Genomic DNA, 15,966 nt, shown 5'->3' with positions numbered 1-15,966 from the left:
AAAACAAGTATATAAAAGTAAATATATATATATACCTCACGAAACATAACATGTACTTTATGTATGTTTCCTGTGTAACGCTGTGTATGATATTCTGATCAAGTGTAAGTTTACATGTTAATATTCTGTTATTTACAAATATAACAAATATCGTATATCAGGTTATTTACTCGCAATACAAATCTGTGCAAAATTTAGGGTTTTTTTCGTATTTTTCTATATTTGATAAAACGACTAGCCACTTTTCGTTTCTGACGAATTCATCATCCCCTGAATATTATGAAAATTATAAACCCGCAAACAAATACCTGATGTAACGGATTATTTTTCCCTCGTGATGAAGATGATAAAGACTCTGTTTGCATAAAATCAAATGCATTTATTTCCGTTGAAACGTCAGTGCACCTGGCTTGTGATACTACCTGACTTTATAAACGATAATATTACATGTGTATGATATTGAACTGTTTATGTTGTAGAAGTTATATGTGTATACTTGTTGTATACCAAATAAAATAAGGACCTTCATAGCCCGTACGCTTTTGTTATAATGTATATACCACTATGTAAAGTGATAGCAGTATGCACACCTGTGTTAATGGTTAAGCCGGTATATTGCTTCAAGCTTACTTCCTCCTAATGGGGCATATACATCCCTGGTGTATCTACCTTTCGTGTTAGATAAGTATTGCTCTTGTGTTTGAACAACAACCCAAACCAAAACATCAACAAACCAAACCTATGTTTAACTTAAACATATGTGAAATGAAATAGGTTTCGGGTTTGAATATCATACCACAGAAACAGTATTGTTGAATAAGTTATACACATTGGTAGTTATTCTACAGTCAATGTTCGTATTTTATTTCTTGAACGTTTATGTGTGTACTTATTTAAGCAATGAATGCTTCAGCAAATGTTGTTATGGTCAAATAACACACATTGCTATTAATCACAAACTTAATAAAGCCAGGTAGGGCTTTATGTAAGTTCGTCTTCAATAACAATATTTGCTAAAATATTCATTCCTTATATTTACATTTTAATATATATGCTTTATTTAGTCATTTAATTGATGACGTCACAATAACAACTGTTGTTATAGTCTCATAACAACATTTGCTTTTTCAGTGCATTGCAATGGAAGTATGCAGAGCAAATGTATTTATTTCCTGTTTAAAAAAAAACTACGGTTGTTTCTGAACTGTTGAAACGCTGTGTAACATTTTATCTATTCAATATTCCATCATTATAAAAGATATAGAAACGATTTTCTGATCAGATTTGCTGTGGTGCCATATGTCTAAGGTCGCATTCCGGCTATACTCATTTACTAATAACACTTTATTACTGAAGCACATATCGGTAATAGCGATGTTTATGGTCATGCTTATAGTGACAAATGTTATCTCTGCTACTATAGCCGGCACGATAACATACAAAATGCGAGACGAGTGCCCTACAACTGTGTTAGGAGACAATTTGATTTCCAAAACCATTGAAGCAAACGATGGTATTTCCTGTGCAAGGCAATGTCAGAGAGAACACCTGTGTGTATCGTTCAACTACCTGGTACCAAGCACCTGTCAAATGAGCTGGTGGGAACTGGACGCCGTATGTTCAAATGGACAATAAAATATGCACGGACAATATTACCAGATAGCAAATGGTAGTTATACGGGAAACATAATGACGGCATGTAGTCTTTTTTTTTTAAACACAAAGTTTCCGCATATTTTTACTCTCTTCTTTATGCTTCAACAATTCGGCGTTTCTATCTTTTATTTTATTTACTTGCCGCATAACCATTCATCTTGTCATATTATTTAAAATCACATTCAATTAATGTCATGTGTTTGTACATAATAAATTGTCGACTTGTGAGGTCAAATCAAATATTTCATAATTTCTAAAGGACATTTGAGACTCTTTTTCTTTTTTCCTTTTTCAATATGTAATCAGTTTGCTATTAATTTACGTTTAATATTGTAAACATGTATATTTCACTCGTATGGCAGATAGTTTTCATATCATCCACCGTGCTTTACACTCATTAAAAGCATGTCTATCTTAATATAAAACATCAAACATTCAATCTTTCAAATTAACAGATATGACATAAGGTCATACCATTTATAAACCCTATTTGTATATTGGCAACAAGAGAATCTTGGGCGCTATAACAATCGCCGTAGAATTATAAAAGCTCCCGGCACAGCGATTCAAAGAGTTCCCAAGGTTTACCATAATATTGATAACTATAGCTGTCCCTTTTGAGTAGAGGTCCGGTCTATAATATACACACTTTACCCATTACGTACTCTGAATTTAATCACAACCCTCATCATTTTGAAATTCCTTAAATCAAGGGTTTTTCGATGCAACAACATCTCTGTTTCATCAATAGTTCAGACACATTTTGATTTTTACCTTTTACGTCATCGATGGGTCGGAAAAGGAGGCAGCAGCTGTATGATGATATTTTGTTGTACATGATATCAATTAAAAAAATGCGTGCTTACGGGTTTTTTTTTGGAAATTCTCGTTTTTTTTTTTTTTTAATTCTCGTTGTTCCATTTAAGGATTAACCATTTATTTTGTTTTGTTTATGAGATAATAAATCCAATGGAGCACGAGGTAAATTGCGTAAACGCGAAGAGTTTACGAACAATTTTTCGACTGCTCCATTGGATTTATTATCTCATAAACTAAACAAAATAAAAGATTAATCCTTATATTTACAACATTTCCTTTTAATAATAACGCCATTAAAAGAGTCGGATACAAGCATTTACCTTGTGTAATCTACGTTCAAAATTATTTTGACGTGATGTTAATCCGTGCGAAACAGACATTTGCAAAAGCCGTTGACAGAAAGCTTAACCCCGCCCACTTTATCCGTGACCACAAATGAAAAAAAGTTCCTCCACTTCAATATTTTTATTCACATAAAATATCCATATTTTACTTCATACACTATCTTCATAATTGTATTAAAAGGTAATGGTATAACTAATTTTATATTTGTATGAAATTGAGGTACTGGGGCAAAATACTTAGTAGAAAATACTAATGACCACGGACGTCCATCGTTTAAAAGTGATGCGTTCAAAGGCGGGAAATAGAAAGTGCTACTATGTCGTCGAGCGATAGTGACTAGCAAAAGCCTGGTGGAAGTTGAATGTAAGCAAACCGGATGTTTGTACAGATGACATGTACACTGTATAATGTGAATAAGTCGTTTGCCGGCCGAGTGACTGTTGATGTAACATTTGGGAGACGAGAAATTTGACCAACATTTCTAGGAACGATAGCCATCGTGTCTGTCATGGCGGCCGACACTCGTAGATGAGAGAGTGGAGCTGGTGGAGCGTTTTTGTATCGACGAACAATCGCGACTTTAGCTTCTGACACTAGCTTATTTTTATGACCAGTCATGAACATGATCTGTCTTGTCTCGAACCCGACATAATTTGGTGTCTCGAACGTACGGTAGTCTTAATGCTAGCGTTTGTTTGTAAACAATGACATGAGGTTTGCGGAAAGAAGTCCGCCAATATTTACATATATTCATACGCGGTAAACTGGGTCACGTTCTAGTTATTGAGAAATAAACAGACTTGCTGACACTTAGGTTATCGAATCAGAAACAGTGGCAATTGTAAATATTTTGATATGAATAAATCCCGTGTCTTGTACGACTGACCGAATTATGATAGCTTTTAATTGCGTAGCACAGCAGCCTTCTAGCTTCTATCTTAAGAGAATTTCTCTTTGGGTAGCGCGAAAATGCTGAGCCCTTTTCAGTTCGGGAGTCGTTTCTTCGATCCCTGGTTTGGACAGATAAACACTACTCTACTATTTAGGTAGCTTTAAGACTATTATTTTTCTATTACAGAACGTTCTTTATCTTCCAAACGCATTTGTAAACCTACCTCGTTGTATATATATGAGTACATGTAATACATTCTTGCTGTGTAGCTGTATGCAATGTGACATGATTGGCTGTGTAACTTGGGTATGAGGTCGCAATACCAATCAACAGAACTACATGTACATCAAAATAGATTTTTTTCTGACATATCTTTTTTTAAATTGAAATAAAGTATTTATTGATGTAAAGAACAAATTTTAGATGTTAGCTGTTATAATGTTAAGCCATTATTATATGCTACTCCATGTGGGCAGATAATGCGGATCTCTAAAATATTAGATCTATATAGATTTATTAGTTAACGTATTATAGAGTTATAGATTACCCTGAGGGCATGCTAGATAAACCTCAATCTTAGGAGAGATATTCTTGATTTTCTAAGCCGAGGATTTCCTCAAGCCGAGTAATAGACAATTAATAATGCAGGCACGGTAATCTAGTTGTAGGACGCCGGCCTCGTGACCGAAGGGTTGCGGGTTCGAGTCACGGCACGACACTAAGTTGTATCTTTGAGCAAGATACTTTACTCCGCTTGTTCAAGTCTACTCAGCTGTAAATGAGTACGTGGTTTGGCAGTGCTGACATTGTTGAATACTAGCTGTAAGCGCCGAAATGGCAGCACCGGCTGTATACTCCCTTGGGAGTTAAGAAAGATATTGGCTGGTTGCAAAGGCTCTATAACCACGGATTACAATTTGTGAACCTCTTTGAAACGACCTACGAACTAGGTAGTGATAAAGCGGTATATAAGAACCTCCAATTATTATTATTGATAATATTATCTCGTTGGTTAAGGGGATGATTCTCCCTTGCTTCCAAAACAATATTTTTCAGCATTTGTAACCTATTTTCTAATTTGAAGTGAACTCCCTCATTCAGTTCTGAATGTGATGTAATAGTTTAATTAACACTAATGCGTTATAAATGGACGAAATATATTTAATATATCATGAGTATCTATTTACAGAGTATATCTATAGTTATTGCATCATATTTTACGTGTGTATTTTAGAACAACACCGCGCCAAAAGTGTGCCTGAATTGAGGTGTTTTGGTGAACGACAATTGTCAATGTGTAGACGGATATATAGGCGCCATCTGCGAACGACTTATGGAAGGTATTTTAAAGTAATATATATCCAAAGTTTTATTCTATTTCTATTTTTTTCATAAGATAAGTTTAGTTCACAAAACTGTTGTAATCGGGACTCACTATTTGTCTCCCTTTCCCTGATGACCTTACGTCATGATGATTACCATCAGCGGGTATTCTGAATAAATATAAACATCAACCATAAAAAAAAATTCAAAGACGGAGTCTTACCATTTTTATGGACAAAAAGCTTGTTACAAGGATCGTTGCAAGTCGCAATTTAAGAATAGAAAAAATGAAATCACACTTCATTCCATTCTTAAAAATCATAATGAACACATGTTGAGATTAAAGATATTTGAAAAAAAGATGTTCAGATTTCTGAGATATGCTCGATGCAAAGGGTTAAAACATCGCACAGACTTGTATAATAATTCACATTTGGAAAAATTTGTGTTTTATCGTTGAGTTTGTTTGTCCTTTAGACTGCACTGAGGGTTATCAATACTACGTTGCACAGTTTGGCACGTTCCTCATCCACCCTACACTCGCCCCAGCCCCTATCACTACGGTGTGCTGGATGGAGTACGACAAGCGCACCTACCTACAGAGTCGCCATTACGTCAGCGGTATATCCTTCAACAGGAACTGGACGTCGTATAGGGATCGGTTCGGCGATATCTACAAATCAATCGATATAGACTTTTGGTGGGGGATCGACAATGCGTACTATTTGACGAACAGTAAATCGTATAATCTTGTCGTTCAGGTGGCTGGACAAGATTATACCGATGTAGGAAATATTGTGTACAAGAACTTTGTTGTACAAAAAGAGTCTAACAAATTCGCCATGTCGTATTCCTCCGTTTACATTGTCCCTTTAGACCAGATTATCACTCTCTCTATGAATGGCAGCATGACACTCTCCAACGGAGCACCGTTTAGCACCTATGACCAGGACAATGATCAATCTATCGGAAATTGCGCAGCAGTCCACAGCGCAGGATGGTGGTTCAATGATTGCACCAATTGCAACCCCAACAGTCGATTGTGGCCCGGTGGCAATTCATCCCGTTTAGGTGTCGACGACGAATTCTTTTGGAACGATGGCCTGTACGGGTGGTCGGCATGGGCAACGGCTCTTTGGTTTACTAGGTAAACGAGATAAGATCACATGTTGTTTTTTATCTTAAAGAGTGACTTTCTTTGCTTACAATATTTTTTGTTTTGTGCACAGGTAGAATGGAAGGATATTAATAGTTGCGGTAACGAATGACCAACGTATTGAAAAAACCAATTCATGAAACTGGTAATCTCGGTTTCCGGCGTTGCAATTATGTGTCTATTTTCTTTTAAAACTAATCGGGAAAATGTCACCCTGAAGAACATATAAATTATCCGTACATAAATGACAAGCCTTATGTCTTATGTAGTAAGCATGTCAGTTTGCATGCTTTTTACTCGTTTTAATTTTTTTTGAAATACGAAAAATGTGAAGATAGGAATCCTTCTTCAGTGTTATCGGGCCAACCATATTTTAACCATATTTTACTTTTTTTATTTATATTTCAACGTGAATTATTACCATTAAATATTCAGATTTAAGCACAGGGTAATAATGAATGCATTGTTTTTGTGAACTTAGTTTTGACAGCTTAGTATCTTACAACTCTTCATTCACTTGTGCAATGCCGTTGATAGCTTTGGTAATAATAGACGGATGGCCGTCTTAAACACTCCTGTGCTTACGAAACCTTGCTCTCTCTGTACTCCTTTGAATATGTCCTGATAAGTTCAAAATTGAGTGTGCGCTACCTTATTGATGATACAAGTAGTCTAGATATATCCTTTGATTAATATCGAATGAGTCGCAGGGCAGTATAATGATACAATTGACTCACTTTAAAGTTGGGTGTAGCTTCTCTGTAACCGTCAAAGGACAGGTAATGGTCATGTTTATTTACCTGACACCAACCAAACTAAACACTGCATGCCAGCAATAATGTCAAGACATATTGCCGGGCTACTGATAGCGGAAGTGAGCGTAAATTCTGGAAATTCGAGTATGATGGGTTCATTGATGTTAGTAAAGATAGCTTGGTGCTCTCAATACAGCTTGCAATGACAGTAGCCTCTGACACTTAGGCCCCCTTGGCCTTTTTTGAAACCTCACATTAATATGTAAATTGTACTTGGTAAAATAAATACAGCAAGTCATATTTTATTGATAATCGGGATACATTTGTATGTAAAAACATGTTTAGAATTAGGACAATTGTCACATGCATATATCTCCCATTATCTAACCGGTTTCCTGGTAGTAATATAACACGTGTTAAACCATCAAAATATCACACGCTGACTAATACCCCCCCCTCACACACACACACACACACACACATAAAACATGAAAGGGGAATAACTCATATAAAAGAAATAAGACTACAATTGCAATGATACATACTCTTTGGTACCGGTCATTTGTTCATGTTTTATAACATCGATTCAGTCGATAGCAGGATTTAACACAATATTTATAAACCTAATCAGTAAAAGGTTTTAAAATTGAATAAGTCAAAAGTTATTGATCATTTGTACTATGCTCCTAAATGACAATCATTCTGGGGGGGAGGGGGAGGGGGAGGGGGAAAATCAGTTAATTCAATCCCCCACACGGGTTTCCTTATCAATTTTCAAACTAGGGCATCTTAAACATATGGAACTTTAGGCTCCATTAATCCAATAACCTTTATAAGAGCAAATAATCGCTTATATTTCTATTTTCCGTCCTGTAAAATGTAACTTTAAAGGATTTGAGGACTTTTGAACAAAATGGACATAAACACAACACGTTTAAATATATTAATTCAATTTTGATGCCTAGATCTGTTATACGTGTTTTCTTGGACAATGTAATGTAATTTATTTTGTGTGTCATTTCTATTGAGTTATTTGTGATGCATCCACTCATTTTTCAAACCATTATTACAATGTGTTAGAGTATTAAACACTTGTTTTCGATGTAAACCATTATTCGTCTCACTAGATACTTTTATAATAATACTTTAAAGATTGTAGAATTTAAATGGTCAAAGTTAGTACTATTTAATGGGTTATTATGAAACCTTAACGTTTGGGTAAAAAAAGTATTATATTTTTTATTATTATTATTATTATTATGTTTTTGCAATAATACTATTGAGTTATGCCCATTTCACATGAAAACAACATACGGAGAAACGCCAAACGTATTCTTGCAATTAGTTATGTTTTTATTCTCACATTCACCAATGTATCGTGTAATAGTTATCTGCCATATGTGTATACTGGTCTCGTGCCCCAGTCACGACAGTAACAACCTCTATGGGATGATCGCACCGCTCGGTCGCTATCTGGAATATTAAAGTAAGAGGTCATGTTAATCCTCTCATAAAATTCTTCAATTCTAACACCAATCAAACAATTCTGCATACCACTAACTGTTCGTGGGTACTTCATGGTTTGAAGCTATTTACAAAAGAAGTAGATAGTTTCGTTGTACGAAATTCGTCGATACCCAATTTAACGACACGGACCAATAATATCAATTACAGTTGTTGCACCTATTCTCTATAGCAACCACGGAAACCACGATTGCTTATACATAATGAATATTAAATATTATACAGTATGAGGGATAAATCATTACCTGATTACTTACCATAAGATATTACTATTCCCAAGTTATAATATTAAAAGTGTTTTCATCCAACTATGGGCAAAGCAGAGCTATCGTTGTGCTGTCCAGGAACGGTGATTTAGACTGTTCTTGTATTTAGTTTATATATGTTCCAAGTTTACTTTATTACTCAAAAACTCATAAACAATTATATCTTACAACAACCTTTTTTCAAAAACAAAGAAAAGGTTTTTTTACAAATAGAATATGTATATTTTTACCCGTCTATTATCTTAAATAATTAAGACATAAATCATCATGTTTTAACACATTAATATCATAGTTTTGGCTTTCTTAGCAGGACTTAATAGGACAAGTGTTTACCCTCAGTGACGTAGTGTTGCACGAGATGAGAATTCCAGATACGCCATCACCATGGTAGAGATTTCCAGCAAATGATGCTACAGCTGTGTACTGTGGTATATCATGACAGTGGTGCAATACCTGTAGAACAAAGTGTTTACATTAACTGTTCGCCGCGTAAACATATCACGAGTCCCTCTGACTGCCGGTAGTATTAGAGTGCTATTCAACGAATTGTCTCTACATTTTCTGACAACTGAATTTGCTGATTCATTGGCACATTGTGGCTTAGTGAGTTGTTTTCAGTGGTTAAAAGTAGAGACACCGGGCATTTGCACTTTTTGTTTGACAAAGGAAACACACGTTTTCGAAAATAAGTTTTCAATTGCTGTCAGTGTTCAACACAAACATAGCATTAATTATTTGTGCAAAACAAATGAATCATATTCCAAAAAGTGACTGAAGTATTTTATCAACGATAAAATCAAACATGTTAATTGACTTTTAAATTATTCGTATCACAGTCAGGGCAAAAGATCAGATACATGTATTCATACAAAACAAATAACAAAATCTAAATATGTTATCCTGCAATAATAGACATATGGGACTTCGTACATTATAACCCTTTCGCCATGAAATAGATGCAGGTGCTTGACATAGGTCCACGACAGTCGCCTCGGCCTTTGAATGACCACCGGAAGGACACGGGACAGCATTGTCTACGAGGTAGGAATTATGGGCCAGGGCTATCAAGGTTTCCAACTTCTGGCATGGCTGAACTTTAAGTACATATATTAACAAGACATTTGTTATTTGTATTTTATTGTTAAATGTTAAAATTTGATAGAATAAAAAGTATCATAAGCCATTAGATATGGATAGTTTGATCGGATATATATCGCATACGCATGTGCATGATAAACGCAGTCTTTCTTTTAATGTCATTGATGTGTACTTGTATCACTGTACGGTAGTTATTGACGTGAGTACATGCATTACACCTATAAAACATTTAATATATATATATAACAGAAAAGACACTTGTATCTATGATACATGTACATACCTGTGATTGGGGACTTTGCAGTGGCAGGATGTGATGTAGGCTGAACAGTAACGGGATGTTGGGTATGTGGTGTTGAAGTAACTAAACTCAAAAAATGTTAGATACAGTCATTATACGAAAAATAGCAATATATTACCGAAATGTCAAACTCACTCTCGAAATTGATAAACCTAGGGCAAATATGATCGAAAGAAACAATCACAGACACATTGAAATAGTACAAGGAAAATAAGACCAGGTTTTCCGGCAGGTAATCTTCTTCTACTTCATCGTTGATACCTGCCATGTAAATCCAGGTCAAAAACGGAGAACATCACATTTTCACACGGAGAACGCTTTTCATATCATTGAAAATATGTGAAATGTCAACGTCAAATATGGTTATTTCACCGGACCATTAAAAATGTGTTAGATCACAGAAAACAGATTACCTGAGTCTGAGCACGGGCACGGTTTCATGAACATCGACTTTTTTGGTTTGCTTGAGGTGACATCACTTTCCTTCGCTTTGTTGTCATTAGTGTTCATGGTATTGTAAGATCGTTTGTTTGTGTTTTGATTTATTGTTTTGTAATAGGCTATATGTATTACGACATGGATATATTGTATTCCCTTTATTTCAGATTTTTTATTTTTGTTTGTGTTTGTTTAAATGATTTAAAGTGTAAAAGTAAAGGACAACATTATAACCTCCAGAAAAATATATATAAACTTGTTGATACCGTCTACATTTGACTTAAATGGTTCGACGTCTTTCAAAGTTGATTTACCTTTTAGCATTATCAAACCTCGGTGTTCAAATAACCGACTGCTCCAGGTAATTAAACATGTATGTTTTCTACAGCAAAAAAGATCAATTAGTTATAGGCAATTAACTTTTAACAAAAGAAAACAGCAACAGGGTAAGGGATTCACAACAAAAAACGTAACGAATTACAAAACAAAAACAAATGTATAGGCGCCCGAAGGTTAACGTTCCTTGCACTAGACGAGGGAAATATAATAACACTGAATAATTCAAGCATCAAATATATCGTTACAACACAATTGACATACGTTACGATTACGCCGTTTGAACTTACCAGATACTGGATGACAGGAGCACGTGTCGGTATGTCTCTGAGTAGACACTTTTCAAACAAAACAGAACATACAATATAGTAAATACTTCTATAACTGTTTGCACATAACGTATTCCTATCTAGATCAACTTGTAAATTAAAACACATAAGATATAGTAAATTAAGTGCAGTAGATATGCATATTACGACGAATTCAGTTTCATCAACAAAGCTGAAGATAACACAATACAAAGTGACAAAGTGTCAGATAAATACAAATCATTAGTTTAAGTAAGCGACAGAAGATTGAATGACAGCTTAGTTTCGAATCATTAGATATAGGATTTAACAACGTTATCAACTTATAACTGGTATTAGTTCAGAGAAATAGTATTCGTTGATATTGCGTATTTATTTAAAATCACTTTCACTTCATCACAGCAAGTGAGACACACAATTGTTTTGACTGGTGTGGTTGTTCCAGATATTTTTGAGTGAAAAAATATTACGGTTTCGGAAAGTGTTTTTAACACCTCGTATAAACTAAATGCACCGATGCCATGCTTTTACTGTGGTGTTTAGATATAAAATACAATCATTGCTAAAACAATTTCAAAGGAATTTATCAAAAAACACTTATTGGAGGTAGTCCAAAGGGAGTTTCGTATTTCTCTTTGGAAATGGTCAATATTAAGTACAATGAAACAATTTATTTGTTACCACAACAAAAATAAAAAAACAAAATCTTTCTTCATAATGATAGTAACAGCTACATTGTAAATGAGAAGTGTTGATTCCCTTTAAATCTTGTATCGATGACGTCACAATATAATCAATTTTGTAGACGTCATATGCAGAAAAAGGAGATTCAATAGTTAACTGTTAAGACGTGATTGGATACGTTATATAAACTAAGTAAGTATGTCCCTTTAACTTGCAAACGATTTACCACCTTTATGTATGTAAATATAACATATTTTACTAAACCTTTATCTGTTTTACTATTGTTTTTTCTACTGGTGAATTTAAGATTTGCAATACATTCTAATGAAGGTACCAAGTGTTTACAGTTTTATGCATGAACCATGGTTAACCTGTATTTAATAAACAGAGAGTTTAAAAACTACTCCAAACACGTCACCATCGCAGTCTGTAGAAAAGTATGACTTACAAGCTAAATGGTTGATAAGGTCTGTGAGGCAATAGGACCGAGTATTTGTACCAGCCAGCAAACGCAGTTGTGACCATACTAGGAACAAAGAGGTACAACAAATTAAGCTCAATTCTCACATGTTTCTGTTGACTCTGACGACCAAGTAGCAATTGAATAAACAAAACTTCCCAAATATATCCAGGTTAAAAAAAGAAGGACAACTATCCACTGGTTCAGAAATAATAAAAAAAAGCGCAGATTGTTGTAAACTGAAGGCATCACATGACAATTGTAAGCGCGCAAAAAAATACAGCCTTTTACATGTAACATATTTACATAAGGGAAAAATTTCATATTTAGATTATCGAGGTCACTTATCACAGGCGTATGGACACAAAGGCAGACACGAAATGACCTTCATAACATTTTACTTGATGGACAAGGTATTATCAACAACTGCTTGTTTATTATGATGGACAAATATTACCCAGGTGTCGGAAAAAATGGAGAGTAATCAACTCTGGCCGCAAGCAACCTTCGTTAATAATAAAAAAAAAATCGTTGTTTTCTTTCACTTGTTATATGATCCACCATAATTCACGCACATACGTCGATTATTTCTTAAAAGGATAAATGCGTAATATACTTTGTTACATTAACTGGACAGTGTTTAACGTGATTATGTGTGACTGACAAGTTTGGTGTGTCCAGCAGTAGCCTTGGCTCCCTCGGGATGCCACGTTGGTTCCAAGCACATTGGTCATGATAGCTGTATAAAAGAGTAGTTATATTTTTATTTTGGTACATGTATATCGCTTTTGATTTGCACTCCGAAGAGTTCCTTTACGAACTCAAAACATATATAAAAGGGACTTCTATAATAAAATTCACGATTTGTGAATAAGAAATGCTACATAGGTAGGTGTAACCTATGGTAGTATTTTACGAAAAATATTTGAATATTTTTGTTATACTTACAATCCTTTATACATATTTATGTAAACTGTTTAATATTAACGTATTCACCATAAAATACATACAAGTTTGAATGAACCAGATTCTAATATTCACGACGTAATACATTTGAAATGCATTGGGCTGTTCTACTAATGTAACTTACATAGAATAAACACACACACAAAAACACATCGTTATTTTTCACTATCACATTTCTACATTGATGTCATTGTCTGCAATTTTATGTAGCATTTCTATAAGAACAGGGTAAACAGATACACACTTACCCTTATATGTAGTATGGAAGTGGTTCATACAGTCAGAATAATGGCCTGTGGATAAAGGCATTAATGTATAATGATATATTAAATGATATCTCATAACCGACTTACTGAAAATGTAATATCCGTAAAAATAGTTGATATCATTAATAGATTTATGTCTTCTCTTATATTTTGTCTTTAACTGTGGCTACTGTATATATGTATTTCACAACTACCTATTACCTGGTTCAGCAAAAACATATGATGCACTGTTTACTAAATATTGTTTAGAAAATAAACCAAATCAGTATAGAATACATATATTGCAGAGTTTTACTTTAGCCTAAAACGGGTTAGAAAGAAAAGGCAAAATAAGCAAACCAACCGAAACATACCAAAACCACGTGATTTTTTTCCTACTGACAGAGTGTTGTTTATGACAGCATCCTTACTATCAACGTTGATTTTAACCCTAATGAATATGTTCCAGTAGCAGTCGAGATCCGCGGAAATAATAACAATGACAACATTTGCTGTGAAAATGAAAATGAAGGGACCCAAATATCTACTTCTTCAATCAAACGAATAGCAACCGTTTTTTATAAGTCTGTGGCCAAATCTTTTGGTTTAAACTATCGGGTTCATGCCGACCTGCACAGATAAATGAGTTGGTGCTTTTTAAATCCGCCGTCTAATTAATTGATAAACAGTTACGACTGCGCCTATACATATACTACTAGCATGAACATACCTCCATGGAAGTTTTGAAATACCAAATCATCACTACCGCTATGGGAACAAGAGCATGTCCTGTTGTCAAAATGGTTGTACGATGCTGCAATGAGACGACATACAAAATTTTTATAAATAAAAAAGGACAAACAAAGAAACCCTTCCTATTTTCCATATCTTCTTTTTATGTTTTCTTGTTTTTTTTTTAGATCAGCAGTCTGCATAACATATTATTAAGTTTAAATTAGTACGATGCACATGAGCAATTCAATATTTCTAATTAGTTTTCAAAATTACATTCTACCTTGAGATGGTTTGAGAACGTTTTGATAGCAACAAAAAGCCAAATCAATATATCACATCTCCTTAAAAGGGAATTGTAAGAAGAGTGTAATGCGTCCATCATTTTATATCAATATAATGTTTTATTCTATAAGACTGGCAGAATGAAATATTCTCAGTAGTAAGATAACAATGTCTGCTTACCTGCTAAATGGTTTATAGCTTGCACGAGGCAGTCGTGCCTTTGGGATCCAAGAACTTGCAATGGACCCCATACTGTAAAATAAAAGGGCAGACATCAAATCGGACCGTCTCGATTTCTCTTGAAACATACAAATAGTTTGTGTCCTAATGTTGTTATTGATATTTCATTGTCAGAGACATGGAGGAACTTCTTTGTAAGGAATATCAGGAAATGAATGAATTTGTCAATAACTAGCTGAGCAATTTTTTGTTTTGTTCTAACAACAAAAGAAATCAGGTCGAATACGAAATGACGAATCCAACCGAAAATATTATTTGTGCAAATCGATACTTGTATTAAGATTTCGTTGGTTTATAAAAGTGGTAACAAATGATGATTATCTTTAGTTGTTATAGTTTATAGACAGTGATTTTATTTCCGCTATGAATGTTTTAGCAAATGTTGTTATAGGACCATAACAAATATTTGCTAAAATATTCATTACTTATATTGACATTTTGATAGTATTTAGTAGTAATGCTTCATTAAGTTATTTCGAACTATTTTTGAACAGCAAATTAAGTATTGACAACAATTGACTTTACAATAGAGACTGATGACGTTACAATAGCAAATGTTGCTTTAGCTTATAACAACATTTGCCTTCCCAAGTCATTGCAATGGGGGGATGCAGAGCACATGTTAATATTTAAGGTTTGAAATGCATCTATTCTCCAAGATGCGCGCATCATGGAATATGTTTGAACGGAACTGTGTTGCATACCCACACAAATGTTAAAAAGATGCATTTCAAACCCTATATTTACATTCTATTAGATCCACTTTTATTATTTGAAATTAAGAGAAAATTTCTTTTTTTCACGTAAAAATGCAGAACACCGTCATAAAAACAACATTAATTTACCACTATGCAAATTTTTAATCATGTATTTTATATTACTAGCATGTTTAACAAGCATTGATTATCTTAAAACTGACAGTAGATATAAATTGAAACAAAAATATGTTAAACAACGGTTGTACAGCGGCTACGCTCATCAGACCTCGAAGCTGTTATTTATTATATAAGATATCTTATATACGATATAAGATATCTTAAATACTATATGAGATATCTTATATAATATGTAAGACATCTTATATCCTATATGAGATATCTCATATAGAAATTAAATGAGATATCTTATATAAGTATA

The 15,966-nt window shown here is 34.1% G+C and overlaps 2 protein-coding genes and 1 long non-coding RNA gene across 3 annotated transcripts; 1 reads left to right on the top strand and 2 right to left on the bottom strand.

The window, feature by feature from the left end:
- The first annotated feature begins 5,607 nt into the window (after window positions 1–5,607).
- On the top strand, window positions 5,608–6,186 carry LOC110459107 (angiopoietin-related protein 1-like). The gene has a single exon (XM_021511203.1). It carries the CDS (start codon window positions 5,608–5,610, stop codon window positions 6,184–6,186), a length of 579 nt encoding a protein of 192 aa, XP_021366878.1.
- Window positions 6,187–8,318: 2,132 nt separating this feature from the next.
- On the bottom strand, window positions 8,319–10,199 carry LOC110459104. The gene is made up of 4 exons (XR_002463859.1): window positions 10,118–10,199; window positions 9,667–9,830; window positions 9,070–9,189; window positions 8,319–8,419 (listed from the first exon to the last, which is right to left on the bottom strand). It is a non-coding gene; the product is annotated as an uncharacterized LOC110459104 (long non-coding RNA).
- Window positions 10,200–12,981: 2,782 nt separating this feature from the next.
- On the bottom strand, window positions 12,982–15,425 carry LOC110459106. The gene is made up of 5 exons (XM_021511202.1): window positions 15,413–15,425; window positions 14,770–14,841; window positions 14,303–14,386; window positions 13,576–13,620; window positions 12,982–13,100 (listed from the first exon to the last, which is right to left on the bottom strand). The coding sequence occupies exons 1-5, from the start codon at window positions 15,423–15,425 to the stop codon at window positions 12,982–12,984; spliced, it is 333 nt and encodes a 110-aa protein (XP_021366877.1).
- Between the last annotated feature and the right edge of the window lie 541 nt (window positions 15,426–15,966).

This window comes from Mizuhopecten yessoensis, unplaced genomic scaffold, assembly GCF_002113885.1.
Source record: "Mizuhopecten yessoensis strain PY_sf001 unplaced genomic scaffold, ASM211388v2 scaffold9969, whole genome shotgun sequence".
Taxonomy (NCBI): Eukaryota; Metazoa; Mollusca; class Bivalvia; order Pectinida; family Pectinidae; genus Mizuhopecten; species Mizuhopecten yessoensis.
Note: the sequence above shows the minus strand (reverse complement) of the source record. Positions and strands in the feature narration are given on the sequence as shown.